Source organism: Diadema antillarum, unplaced genomic scaffold (assembly GCF_040938485.1).
Source record: "Diadema antillarum isolate AM-2024a unplaced genomic scaffold, OU_Dant_1.0 scf00000117, whole genome shotgun sequence".
NCBI lineage: Eukaryota > Metazoa > Echinodermata > Echinoidea > Diadematoida > Diadematidae > Diadema > Diadema antillarum.
Window position 1 is genome coordinate 74,989 of NW_027271006.1, and position 12,041 is coordinate 87,029.

Consider the following 12,041-nt stretch of genomic DNA (forward strand, 5'->3'; position numbering starts at 1 on the left):
ACATTTGTGACAAACTTGACATATTAATATTTTGCCAATTTTGTGAAAATGTAATCACACATTGTCCACATGTACTATCTAGACCTATTAGGAGAATCATGCATTATGGCGGAGGCATACCAGTCGCCATAGCGACATTTCTAGTTTCCAACCTAGTAGTAAGTGCACTTGCTACTAGGGACCGGCAGTTTTCTTTCGTTATATCAAAATTTCATTATAACTGAATAAATAAACAACAAAAATGCATAGAGTGTATAATGTTGCGGTCTGATTTTTTACTTTGTTGTAACCGGAATTTCAATTTATCAGTGTTCATTATAACGGGAGTGCACTGTATGTTCATGTCGCAAAACTGGTAATTCTCTTGGTTTGAAGCGATAAAGGTTAAAGGACAAGTTCACCTTCATAAACATAAGGATTGAGAGAATGTAGCAATATTAGTAGAACACATCATTGAAAGTTTGAGGAAAATCAGACAATCCGTTCAAAAGTTATGAATTTTTGAAGTTTTTGTGCAGTACCCGCTGGATGAGAAGACTACTGCTATGTATGAATAACTTAGATGTCACATGCGTACAACAATATAAGGAAAATATAAAGAGAATTTCACAAAATTCCATCTTTTGAAAAAAGTACACATTCCCCTGACTCCTTACCGACACATGTTATGGGTAATATTATTCCCCCTGCCTTTAGAAAGAGGCAAGTCAAGTGCTCTTTTATTATGCGAAAAAAGTGAAAATATGTTGAATTTCCTTTTACATTTTCTTTATACTGTTGTACGCATATGACTCACAAGCTGTCGTAGTCTCCTCATCCAGCGGTTCCAACACAAAAATTTTAAAAATTCATAACTTTTGCATCGATTGTCCAATTTTCCTCAAACTTTCACTGATGTGTTCTACTAATATTGTTGCATTTTCTCAATCCTTATGTTTATGAAGGTGAACTTGTCCTTTAATACCAAGAAGCCAGCCCGTTATCTCAGCATTGTAAATCAGGTTGTAAACTTTGTAATCAAGTTGTTAAGTCTGTAGGCATCATGCAAGTGCTCTGTACTGACCCCTTTTGTCCGTCGTCTAGGAACCAACTGAGGAAAAAAGAGGATGAACTCCGAGAGAACAAGGAGAAGCTGATGTCAGCGTGTGGAAGCCAAGACATTGATGAGACTTTGGAGGAGCTGCAGCAATCAATCAACAACCTCCAGAAGTGAGCAACATTGTTTTCCTCACATATGTTTTTTTTTTCTACTATTGAGCAACAAAATTGTCATCCCTTATAATGTTTTGCTCACAAAGAGCTCTGAAAGTTTTGTTTGTACTGCACAGAAATGAAAGAAATTATAGACATGAAATAATTCTTGGTATCTACACATGTTCACAAAGAAGTAAATGTACAATGTATTACACTCAGTCGTGTTTTCAAATTCTGTCATCTGAATTAGACTATGGCATCCCCACACACTTTGCTGCTGTCCTTACTAACAAAGCTTCATAAAAACTTCCATTTTAGGGCTGATTTTTAAAGACGACGTGATATCTGTCACATCAAATTGTTCTCCTTTCATTCTCTATGTAAAAACAACAACAACAAATGGAACTAGAGAGGGACAGTGTATTTGTATGTTTGTATGCATCGATCTATGCTGAACAAGAAATGTGTTATGATGCAAAATATTCCAGCATAGTTTTGTATTGCAACCATCATTCAAGCATGAAATTTGATATGTGCAAATATCTTGGACATTTGATATCCATATTAATAGCTTACGCTGTTATGAGTAGCATATAGAGACCTGAAAGTCATCTTACTCCACTAATTGCAACAAAAGAAAAGGAATTTCAGAAAGATTAACACTATTTTCCCTAAAATCGGTTGCCTTGACACAGTGAGCGAGGCGCACTGACAGGCAGCACTCACTTGTTCCAGCGTTACATTGATTCCTTGAAGAGATCAGAAGCTCTGTGTCCTCTCTGTCACCGTGGCTTTGATTCGGGGGAAGAAGTTCAGGAACTTGTTCAAGAAGTGAGTTATTAAATATCCCTCGGTACCTCATCTGTGGGATGTTGTTATTATTTTGTCTTCACGGCTGCCTTGCTTTTGTTCTTTAGTTTTGTTTTGTTTTTGAGCTTACTAGATGGATGTGATATAGTTTGGAATCACTCTTCTTGTGTTGGAAAAACGTGTTCAACTCCTTGTGTCGTATCCACTAGTCCACCAAGCTTCTGCCCAACAACCACTGCTGGTTCTAATCCTTTTAAGGATGTGAAAGATGCCTGTCAGGTTACCAGGAGGTCAAACGGTTGCGATAAAAACAACTTATGCAAGATTTGATTAATTTGAATAGGCAGAATGCTGTAGTCTTGCTTGTAGACTGTTCCAGCCTCTCTTTTTTTCTTCTTCTTTTTTGAAGGGGGGGGGGGGGAGGTCAACTAAATGAATTCTGTCCTATTGTACTTGTTAAATGCATAATTTTATGTACAACTCCTGCAAGACAAAGCTCATACAACTTTTGTGAAAGTTCACTGTTAACGACCAGAAGTACCCACTACTGATTACCAACCATACATCAACAAAAGGAGACATACTTTTCTCTGTCTTTCATATGCTTGATAGAATGGATGGTATATCGATACTGCTCACATTGTGTATCTGTATACTGTTTCCATGAACACATTTATTTTCTTTCCCTTTTTTTTTCATTTAATATGTTTACTCTGTCTTGCACCTTTTATGAGTGAGTGACATGCTTGTGGTAGTTACTATTAAAGCCCAAAATTCATGATCTTGTTTGATGCAGCTTCAAGACAAGCTTCGACTGGCACCCAGTAAGATGAAGGAAAAGGAGCGTACCATTGACAAGCAGAGGAACAAGTACCAACACCTTATAGGCCTGAAACCAATCAAGCAAACCGTGAGTATTCAATACTTTAGGACTAGCAGCATCCAGTATTATGACTAATCCTATCACAGCTAAGATAAGACAGTCATAGTAGCACTGGTGTTCTTTGGCAGTGGTCGTGACAGAATTAACCTCATATGTGACCGTGCACCTCAAAACGAACATAAAGTCGCACACACTGATTTTGCGTGAGGACTGAAAATGAGTGAAATGGGTCAACCTAGCCGAACTTGACTTTTTCATATTTTCTGAAAGAGCGGGTCTTCTTTTAAATCAAGCTAAAATTTGGTATCATAAAACGGGCAGGAAAGTGTGTTTTTTTAGCAGTTTATCTTAAACATTTTTGGTAGGTGTGTCTTTAGAATCCCTTTTTCATTTCTGAAAAAACCTTGTCCACACTCTTCATTTTCAACTCTAATAACTTTTGAATGGATAGTGCTACTGCTTTGAAAGTGGGCATTAGTTATGGACAGAATGTCTCAATGAGGCATGCTTGATTTCAGTTTAATCTGATAATCTCTTCGTTGTTGTTACTCTGGTGGTTTACTTCCTGTTTTTTGTCCCATTCATCGCACAGCCAGCATGGTTTGGTAACGATTAAGTGCTTGAATAGACACTCTACTTCAGAGCCTCTTTTCTCAGTTCACACTTTTCCTGAGTTTGTGCTTTCTTTTTAATATTTAGATAGGTTAGGAGAGTCCATTTGATTTGAGTTATACATCATTTTAAAGCTAAAAGTCTGCTCTTTCAGAATATGGTCTTAACTGAAAATTCATGTCTGGCGACTTTTTGTTTGTTTTGAGGAGTCACGTATAGCCAGACACTACTGTTAAACAGTCATAGCTAAGAAAATTACAATGAGTGTGAAAATTTGACCCAAAAAATAAGAAGTTTAATGTTTATTTTAAAAAATAAGGCTTGGAGAACTTTCAAACTCATTCTTTTATTTTCTATTCAGAAACCATTTTACTATTGTTCTTTGAAACGACCTATTGTGTATTGTGTTTAATTGCTTGAATATCTGAATATCAATGCAATTTTTTTTAATCCAATGTTTACCTGGTAGTCAAGCTTTCTTCCCTTTTGTGTGGTATGTACAATAGGTCTGTAGGAAATAAACCACAGACTGTGGATCATGTGTCATGAAAGACGCATGAGAATGTGGGGAAAAAATGCTGAAATCATGTGCTTTAAAGGAAATGTCATCAGACTTTCTTGGTGATAGGTGACATATACATGTACTTTGATATTGCATTCAGGAGTTGTTTCGTGGCTACATTCCCTGCACAGTCTCCCTGTTTGTTTTATTTTTCTATTCAAGTTTGAGTCAAGAATCGTGGTTAAGATGGGCATAATCACAGTCATAGTTTAGATACACTGACATCTAGGATGACAACGGTACTGTAATTGTTAAGATCAGTACATTTAGGAGGACGATGGCTAACATAGACGTGATTTGCAGCAAACAATGACAGTCATGGTAATAAGTAGTGTGATAATAATAATGTTAATAATCTGAGTGACAGAAAGTAATATAATTATTATTTTAAAATTGCTATTGTCTCTATATGTATTGTTATTTGTATTATATCAATGTTAAGGGCAATACTTTGATGCTGATTCAGTATCAACAATTATAGAATATTATGAACTTTTGCAAGTCATTTTTTATTTATGTCATAATACTGATTTTGATTATGCTACAGGCAACAAAGTTGTCACAAGAAATTCCGGACTTGAATACCCAACTGGCATCGGTGAACGCTGAAATTGAGAAACTCAGGAGGACTATTGAAGAGGTAAGGAGAGACATCCTCCATATTACAGTGAAGTAGAGAAAAGGTCCATTACATTATTAACATTTTTCATTAAGTTTGATGAGATACTATATTGTCATCGAAATAATTATTATCTAATTTACAAAATTAAGTTCTTTATAATGATAGGAAATCATCACAGCTTCACGGTAGTTTTTCTCTATTAAAAGAAAAATGATGGCAATGTCGCATTATTCATTAAATTGTGGTCACAACCTGGTTTTAATTTTCTAACTGCATTTTTCTGACAAATCTGGGCAGAGACAGTACTTATCCACAGATGAGGACATACAAAAATGCATAACACATATAATATTCCGAAAACAGGTCCGAAGAACATATTTCTCTGAAGAAAAATTTAAATAATCTTAGTGAAACCTTGTGTACACACAGAATAGAGAGATGCTCAGCACCTACATTGTAAGTAACACAGACCAACCAGTTTGTTTTTGCTCTCCATACTTCCACAGGTCATAACTTCTTATTTTCTGTGACTTTTCTGACATTTTCAGTGAGATACTTCTCTGATTTTTCTGTTTTCATATTAAGTAACATGATGAGGATAGACTGTCCCTTTAACCCATTGAGGACAAGTCCCAAGTATACTTGGGCAAAGGTCTGTGGGAAATGCGTGTAGTAGCAGAATCAGCCCATCTTCAACTGGGTACAGAATTAGTGTGTTGCATGTTTGCTTCTCTATAGGGTGAGGAAGATTTGGCAATCCTTCAGACGGACGAGGCGATGGCCAGAGATGTGCAGCCAGACATCCAGGTGCTGGAGAAGACTCTCAGTGAGCTGCGGGATCTGGAGAGGAAGATTGGGGAGCAGTCCAAACACCTGTCTGGCTCGGGTCAAAATTCATTTCTTCAACTCATTGGCCCGAATTCACGAAGGCAGTACAATTTTTGTGAATTCGGGCCATTGAGTCCTGACAGAATCTATTACTTTCATTCCAGCCTGTTTTTATTCTTGCATTATTGTTGCTTTCACCTGTAGAATTTTCAAATGTCTCATATTTGCTAAATTCATTCTTGATCTGTGAAACTGGTATCATACTTAACCCTAATCAGGCTGGGCTTTTTTGGCTATGCTATATCTGGGGGGGCGGATTCCGCCCCCCCTTCAGATCTCGCCTATGGAAAGCGTGATCGCGCCGAAAATCTGCACACGTGACGCCCGCGACGTATACTATCAAAATGTATGGTTGCTTTCTCCGAAAATTTTTCCTTATATTTTATATTAATTAATTATTGTAATTTATGCATAAAATCAGTTTTGAGCTCTAAATCACTTATTAATGTTCTAATTAAGCTAATTTCTTTTTAAAAATGTTTCTTGTATCATTCTCCTGAGACATAGGATTAAAAAAAATTTGTATCGAAATTAATTTCTTATGTATTTGATTGTTTTTTGAATTTCTTATGTATTTCCTTGTTTTTTTCGACCTTTTGTTTTTGTTTGTTTTTTGGCCAAAATTTTTCACAGACATTTTTCGAAGCTTTATTATGCTAAAATAAATTAATTTCGTCCATTCTAAGTCAAGATATGAATTTTTATGTGAATTAATTGAAAAAAACACAATTTGCATTGGATTTGTACACAAAATCATGTTTTGGAGCAATTTTGGGGTTGACAAAATTTTTTTCGAACGGGCATCGCGTCAAAACGGTACGCGCGGGCGCAACAATTTTGGTCTCAAAAGTTGCGCGATACTTGAAAGAAAAAAGTCATGAAACATCGCTGCAGGAGCTTATCGCGCTGCGAAGATATTGCACGAAACGTCAAGGGGGGGGGGCGGATTCCCCCCCCCCCCCCTGCTTGATTAGGGTTAAAGCTGATCAAATTTGTTTCTGTCATTTGTAAATTTTGGTAAATTTCATCCTGATTTTTATTCAGATTTACGCTTAATCAGGGTCATCTGATCTTTCTCAAACCAGAAATGTATTAGAGATATGCACTGAAATTCTGAGGTGCTAAATTAATGTTGACATAATGATAAATCTCTTTAGCAAAGTTTTTGTTGTTGTTTTTTTCTTGTTCCTTTTGAAGAATTGAAGATGAATAGTGAAAATTAGAAGTTAAACAAAATACAGCACCAAACCATGAAAGTAATTGATGGTTTCTTATGTTGGACTTACTATATTACTGCTATGTGGGACTTGCTGTCTGTTAAAGTTTATTCCCTCTTCATTCGAAGCTTTATGTATTTTTCTTGCAAATAGGCAGTATTCAGAACATATCGGCTTGTGCTTGGTTGTGCATCTGAGCAAAATATGCGAAGTTTGCAAGACATTGACTGAGTAGAGCATGCTAATGTGGCATACAAAGAGTTTAATACTTCAGAGCCTCCTATTGTATGTCTTGAGATTTTTGCTGCTTGCTCTAAGGCTACACTCCATTCCTGCTACAATGTACACCTCCAGCTTCTGTTGCAATTTCCAAATGTGAATATAAGTAGCTGGGGTTTCATGTGAATCTTGAAATTTCTTCACTCCCAGATGCCACTAGAACACTGCAGCAGGTGAAATCTGAGATGGACGATGTTGAGATCAAATTGTAAGTGAAATAACTCACACTAGGTTGCATTTGTCATTTTATATTTATTCAAAATGTAATCTATATTTACATCAAAATGTGATATATTGCTACTTTTCCCACATGTAACCAGAGGAGACCGAGTTCAGTGACTTTCCTTGTGTGTGTGTGTGTGTGTGTGTGTGTGTGTGTGTGTGTGTGTGTGTGCACTAACAAATGCGTAGATAATGTTTTTTCAATATGCAAGGCTTCATAAAGATGTGCACCAATACCAATAAATGATTTTATTTTGTTTGATTTGCTTTCATTCCTGAAACGTATCATTTTGAGCCTCAACATTAGTGCCTATATTAGTTCCACAGTCCCAGGTGATTTGATGTATAATGTGGTGTAATTGTTGGGTTTTTTTTCACTGATTGGTACAGATTATGTGAAAAGTGTTGAAGTTTCGCAGTGTTGAAATTTTCGCGCACTTCGTGCAACCAGAAAGTAGCACAAAACTAAAAGCATGCAAACATTTTGCTTGATGTATGTTCCAGTAGTTAATGTCTTGATTCTCGGAATTAAAAACACGCATTATTGTCCGGCCAATTGCGAAAAAATTAGTCGCTCGAAAATATCCACTTTTTTACGGTATCTGGAAACTGTCGTCAATACTTAGAGATTGATAGGCAATTCCCTTTAAAAATCCTTATTGTGTCGCCATGGCTGTCTTGTTGGACTGAGGAACATTGCCATCCCTGAGTGTGCTTCATAATCTTCATCCAGTCTTTGTTGTTTAAGAGTTTGGACAAATTTATACTGACAGCTGACAAAAACTAAGTAATTCTTGCCTTGTGAACTCTTACGTGTGCCTACTATTGTTCTGATTTGCGATCACTCTGGATAAGGGAAACTGAATGCAAAATGATAAATTTCTGACCAGGAACACACTGAAGCACACCCTAAACACCAAGCAGCGGCAGCGCCAAGAACATGTGGACAGCGTAAACCTGATGAGGGTGAACATCAACAGCATCACCAGCGAGGTGCTCCGCCTCTCGGCCAAGCTCCAGAAACGGGAGAAGCTGGAGGGAGAGGCCACCGAGCTCAGCTCCACCAACATCACCTTCAAGAGGGAGATTGAGGTGAGGGATGCAAGGGGATGCGGTTGCTGTGGCAACTCAAAGAGTGTTGTAGTATTAGAAGTTTCAGCTTTGGGGAGACTTCCTAATACTGGGGAATATTGCCTGAAGAAGGCAAAGTGAGTAAGTGGAACTTCACAGTCAAAACATTGAAAATTTATGGGGCAGCAGTGATTGCAGAAAGTAGGTTATTGAAACATAGCAAGTGATTTTCATTGTCAAATTAAGAAGTACACGCGCATATCCCCTGTTTAGAGTTTATGTATGTAGTTTACGACCTCCTCTTGGTGCATTATTGGACAGTCACAGTAAGGCCCATACAATGCCAGTACAATGTTTTTATGTCATCCCATGGTGTGTGTGTGTTATGTTTGTTATTACATTTGAACATGAATAATGATATGTGACCCGCTACAACAAAAGGATCCGAAAGTCGGGGAAGGACAATTTTTTAATTTTTCGTTGCTAGGGGTGGAGTCTAGCTGCAGCGCTAAATCCAAATCTTCAGACACGTATCTATTACATTGAAAGTCGGAAAATCATGGCCCAGAAAAACGCTGATTTCTTGCCTTTCCTTTTATCATTTAGCTTCGAAATTTCGGCAGATGATAGACAAAACATTAGACTACAAATTATGCACAAAAACAGAAATCCGATTGTTTTGACAAATTTTGATGATATGACTTCAAACTCGGTTTTCTCGGCTCAGCCGTCAGCGACTTTAGGAACTTTTGTTGTAGTGGGTCACATATTATCTTAAAGTTAGATGTATTTTGAAAATGAAAAATTCATAAGATATAAGATACATGTATGAATTCTACCACAAGACTGATTTCTTTTTTCAAGTTAACAAAATATCAGTGAATAGGAGATTAAAGTGATTGCACTTTGTCATACATTCTCTTCACAAAAACAAGAAGACAAGAGAACCTGTACTAAAACATGATCACTCACTGACTTGCAAAATGATGATTGTTGATATCATTTAGAGAGTTTGGAACGCTATGAAAAAGTGATGCTTTGGGTTGATCATGATGCTATAGGTTATTTTGATCGTGAAGAAATTACCAAAATAAGGCATTGACTTTGTCAGTGAAAATATCTTTCATTCCTTAAATTGTTAACTTCGAATTCTTTCTTTCTTTCTTTTTTATGTCGTTTTATGCAATAACAGGATGCGAGAGAAGAACAGAGGCCAATTCAGGTAAACCAAGATCCCTCCTCGATGAAGTATCTTTACACTTTGTCAAGAGCTGCCAAGTCTCCCTGATTCTGCAGGAGTCTCCCTGAAAATGTCAAAATCTGTTCATGTCTGAATAAGAGAATATTAAAATCTCCCTGATTTTGGAATTATTTTCACTCATTGAAATGCATGTAACACACAGATATCTCCCTGACTGCTGTGTGGAATCTCCCTGATTTGGATGTGGGAATGTGGGCAGACCTTTATGTCAGTCAAAAGTTTTACACACTTTTATAATTGTATTGTCTCGAAAGCAGGTCCAAGAATTCATTGAATCTTATTTCTATCTACACCTTTCTGGTACTATCATCTTTCATTCTCTGAGAACTCTCTTGAGTGAGTGTAAAATTTGTGCCTTTTATAGACAGGCATTTCAAAAATGATATTCTGTGATATATATTCTGCGATATGTGCCTGACAGGTATCTTACAGGTGTGGAAGAAAAATGACAGAAAAAAAGGGGAGAACTATTTTATAATACATTCTAGGATGGCAGTGTAGGATGGTAAAACTTGCCCCAGATCACCTAACTGCAGTTTGCTCACTGATGTAGCTCAAAAGAATTACCAAAGTGCTCCTTTCTTCAGCTGTAGCAAGTGATCTGATCATAATTTTGGTATGAGCAATATGCCAATTAATGATGAATGCAATCTATATTTTACGAGGGTCATTTCTTTAATGAGCAATATGTTGATTGAGAATGAATACAATCCATATTTACCCAGGACAAGTTGAAAAGCTTGGATCAGGAGAAAAGGGCAATCATCAAGAAGAAAGAAGAGGAAATCAAGGTCGTTTTGGAACAGGTAAGCAGCGAGGCGTCCAAATTGAACACATATCCAACATGTTTTTTCTTTCTGTACCATAGCGTCTGCTTCAACTTGTATTTATGCCGCATTCTCTGACTTTTATTCTGTGATTCTTCTATTCCCCAGTGTTTTTTTTTCTCCTCTTTATAAAGTTGCCCACTTGTCTTGATAGCCATTCATGCATAAATATTTCTTTTTCCAGTGATATCTCACAAAAAAAAAATGAAGGTATTACTTTCAGATGTTGTACAATTTGTGTGTTTGTGTGTATGTGCGTGTTATATTGAATTAACCCGTTGAGGACGGACTGATTTTGCTACAACATGCATTTCCCATAGACACTTGCTCGAGTTTACACGGGACTCATCCTCAACGGGTTTATATACATGTACCTAGGCTTTGTTACAAGTGGATTAAATATTGTTCAAAGCCAAACTGTCATTTAAGAATGAAAAAAGGAAGACGAGTTTAATTATCAATCTTTATATTTTCTTCACAGATTGACAAAGTGAACTCCCAGCTGCGAGACATTCGCATTTGTACCAGGAACATTGCAAGGTACGTATGGTTGTAAGTCTCCTTTTTTCATCATCTTTGTAAGAGGTCATTTCAAGGAAGCCGGTCAACATTACCATGTGCATCGCAGCATAGCCTCCTTCTTTCCTCTCGAAAACTAACATAGCTATTGGGTTATGTAACAGAATATAGAAGGAAAAGGTTTGAATATAGTGACATAGATGATGATATAATGTGAAGTACTGTGAGCATAATTGCTTGATATAACCTCAATTCAATCATGTTAAACTCAAAGCATTCATTAAATGCAGAAAAGCAAGTATCAGGATCAAGTTAATGGTTTTGTTTTCCTATCTTTTGGTCTGTTTTGTAATAATAAAGTGAATGTTTTTTGAAAAATCTATTTATGGTATTTTTGAAAAAGCTAAAGGCTTGAAATGGACGAAAACGTCTTTTACAACATATTAAAATTTCTTCATTTTGTTACTGACCGTAAGACAAAAACCCTACATAAAAGCAGCCTTGTCAGACAATACTGCGAGAGTGGTAGGAAATGGAGAGAATACTCAGATACTCCACAACACGTTGTACTAATGTACATTGTGTACGTGAGGGATATTGTAAAACATTTTCCTCAGTCTTAACCCATTTTGTATGAGATTCTCAGATACCCATAGACTATGTGCCGAGCTCACTAGATTCTGATATACAAGTTTCGTGATTTCAAGTGACATGCTCTCTCTTTCCATCAGCTATGAGACGGAAGGAAAAGGAGAACAGCTTCAACAAGTTCAAGAGAAACTTGTAGACCTAGCTCAAAACCTGGAGCAACTGGGCAAAGAATTAAAGGATCTTCAGACCAACATTGACCAGCTCAAAGATGACATCAGTAACCAAAGGGTATGACCTTTAACCTCTGTGCATACTGTAAATGAGGAATAATGATGTGGACATTCTTGTAGACTTTAAATAATCTGTAGCAACCCTGCCTTTGAGATATCATGATAGCCACTAGTTCTCTCTTCTGCAAACTTATCTAAAAGCAGCATTTTACTGAAATATGAAATGCAATCATTCGAAATCATTGTTATAGTG

The 12,041-nt window shown here is 36.8% G+C and overlaps 1 protein-coding gene across 1 annotated transcript in view; it reads left to right on the forward strand.

Annotated features, from left to right (window-relative positions):
• The window catches only part of LOC139719949 (DNA repair protein RAD50-like), a 70,457-nt gene that overhangs the window by 37,895 nt on the left and 20,521 nt on the right, over positions 1 to 12,041 (forward strand). The window contains exons 23-33 of the mRNA XM_071631328.1: positions 1,084 to 1,209; positions 1,890 to 2,025; positions 2,801 to 2,914; positions 4,609 to 4,701; positions 5,422 to 5,569; positions 7,218 to 7,275; positions 8,180 to 8,381; positions 9,553 to 9,582; positions 10,347 to 10,427; positions 10,930 to 10,988; positions 11,699 to 11,846. Of these exons, the coding sequence (XP_071487429.1) occupies positions 1,084 to 1,209; positions 1,890 to 2,025; positions 2,801 to 2,914; positions 4,609 to 4,701; positions 5,422 to 5,569; positions 7,218 to 7,275; positions 8,180 to 8,381; positions 9,553 to 9,582; positions 10,347 to 10,427; positions 10,930 to 10,988; positions 11,699 to 11,846 (1,195 nt within the window). The remainder of the gene's footprint in view (positions 1 to 1,083; positions 1,210 to 1,889; positions 2,026 to 2,800; positions 2,915 to 4,608; positions 4,702 to 5,421; positions 5,570 to 7,217; positions 7,276 to 8,179; positions 8,382 to 9,552; positions 9,583 to 10,346; positions 10,428 to 10,929; positions 10,989 to 11,698; positions 11,847 to 12,041) is intronic.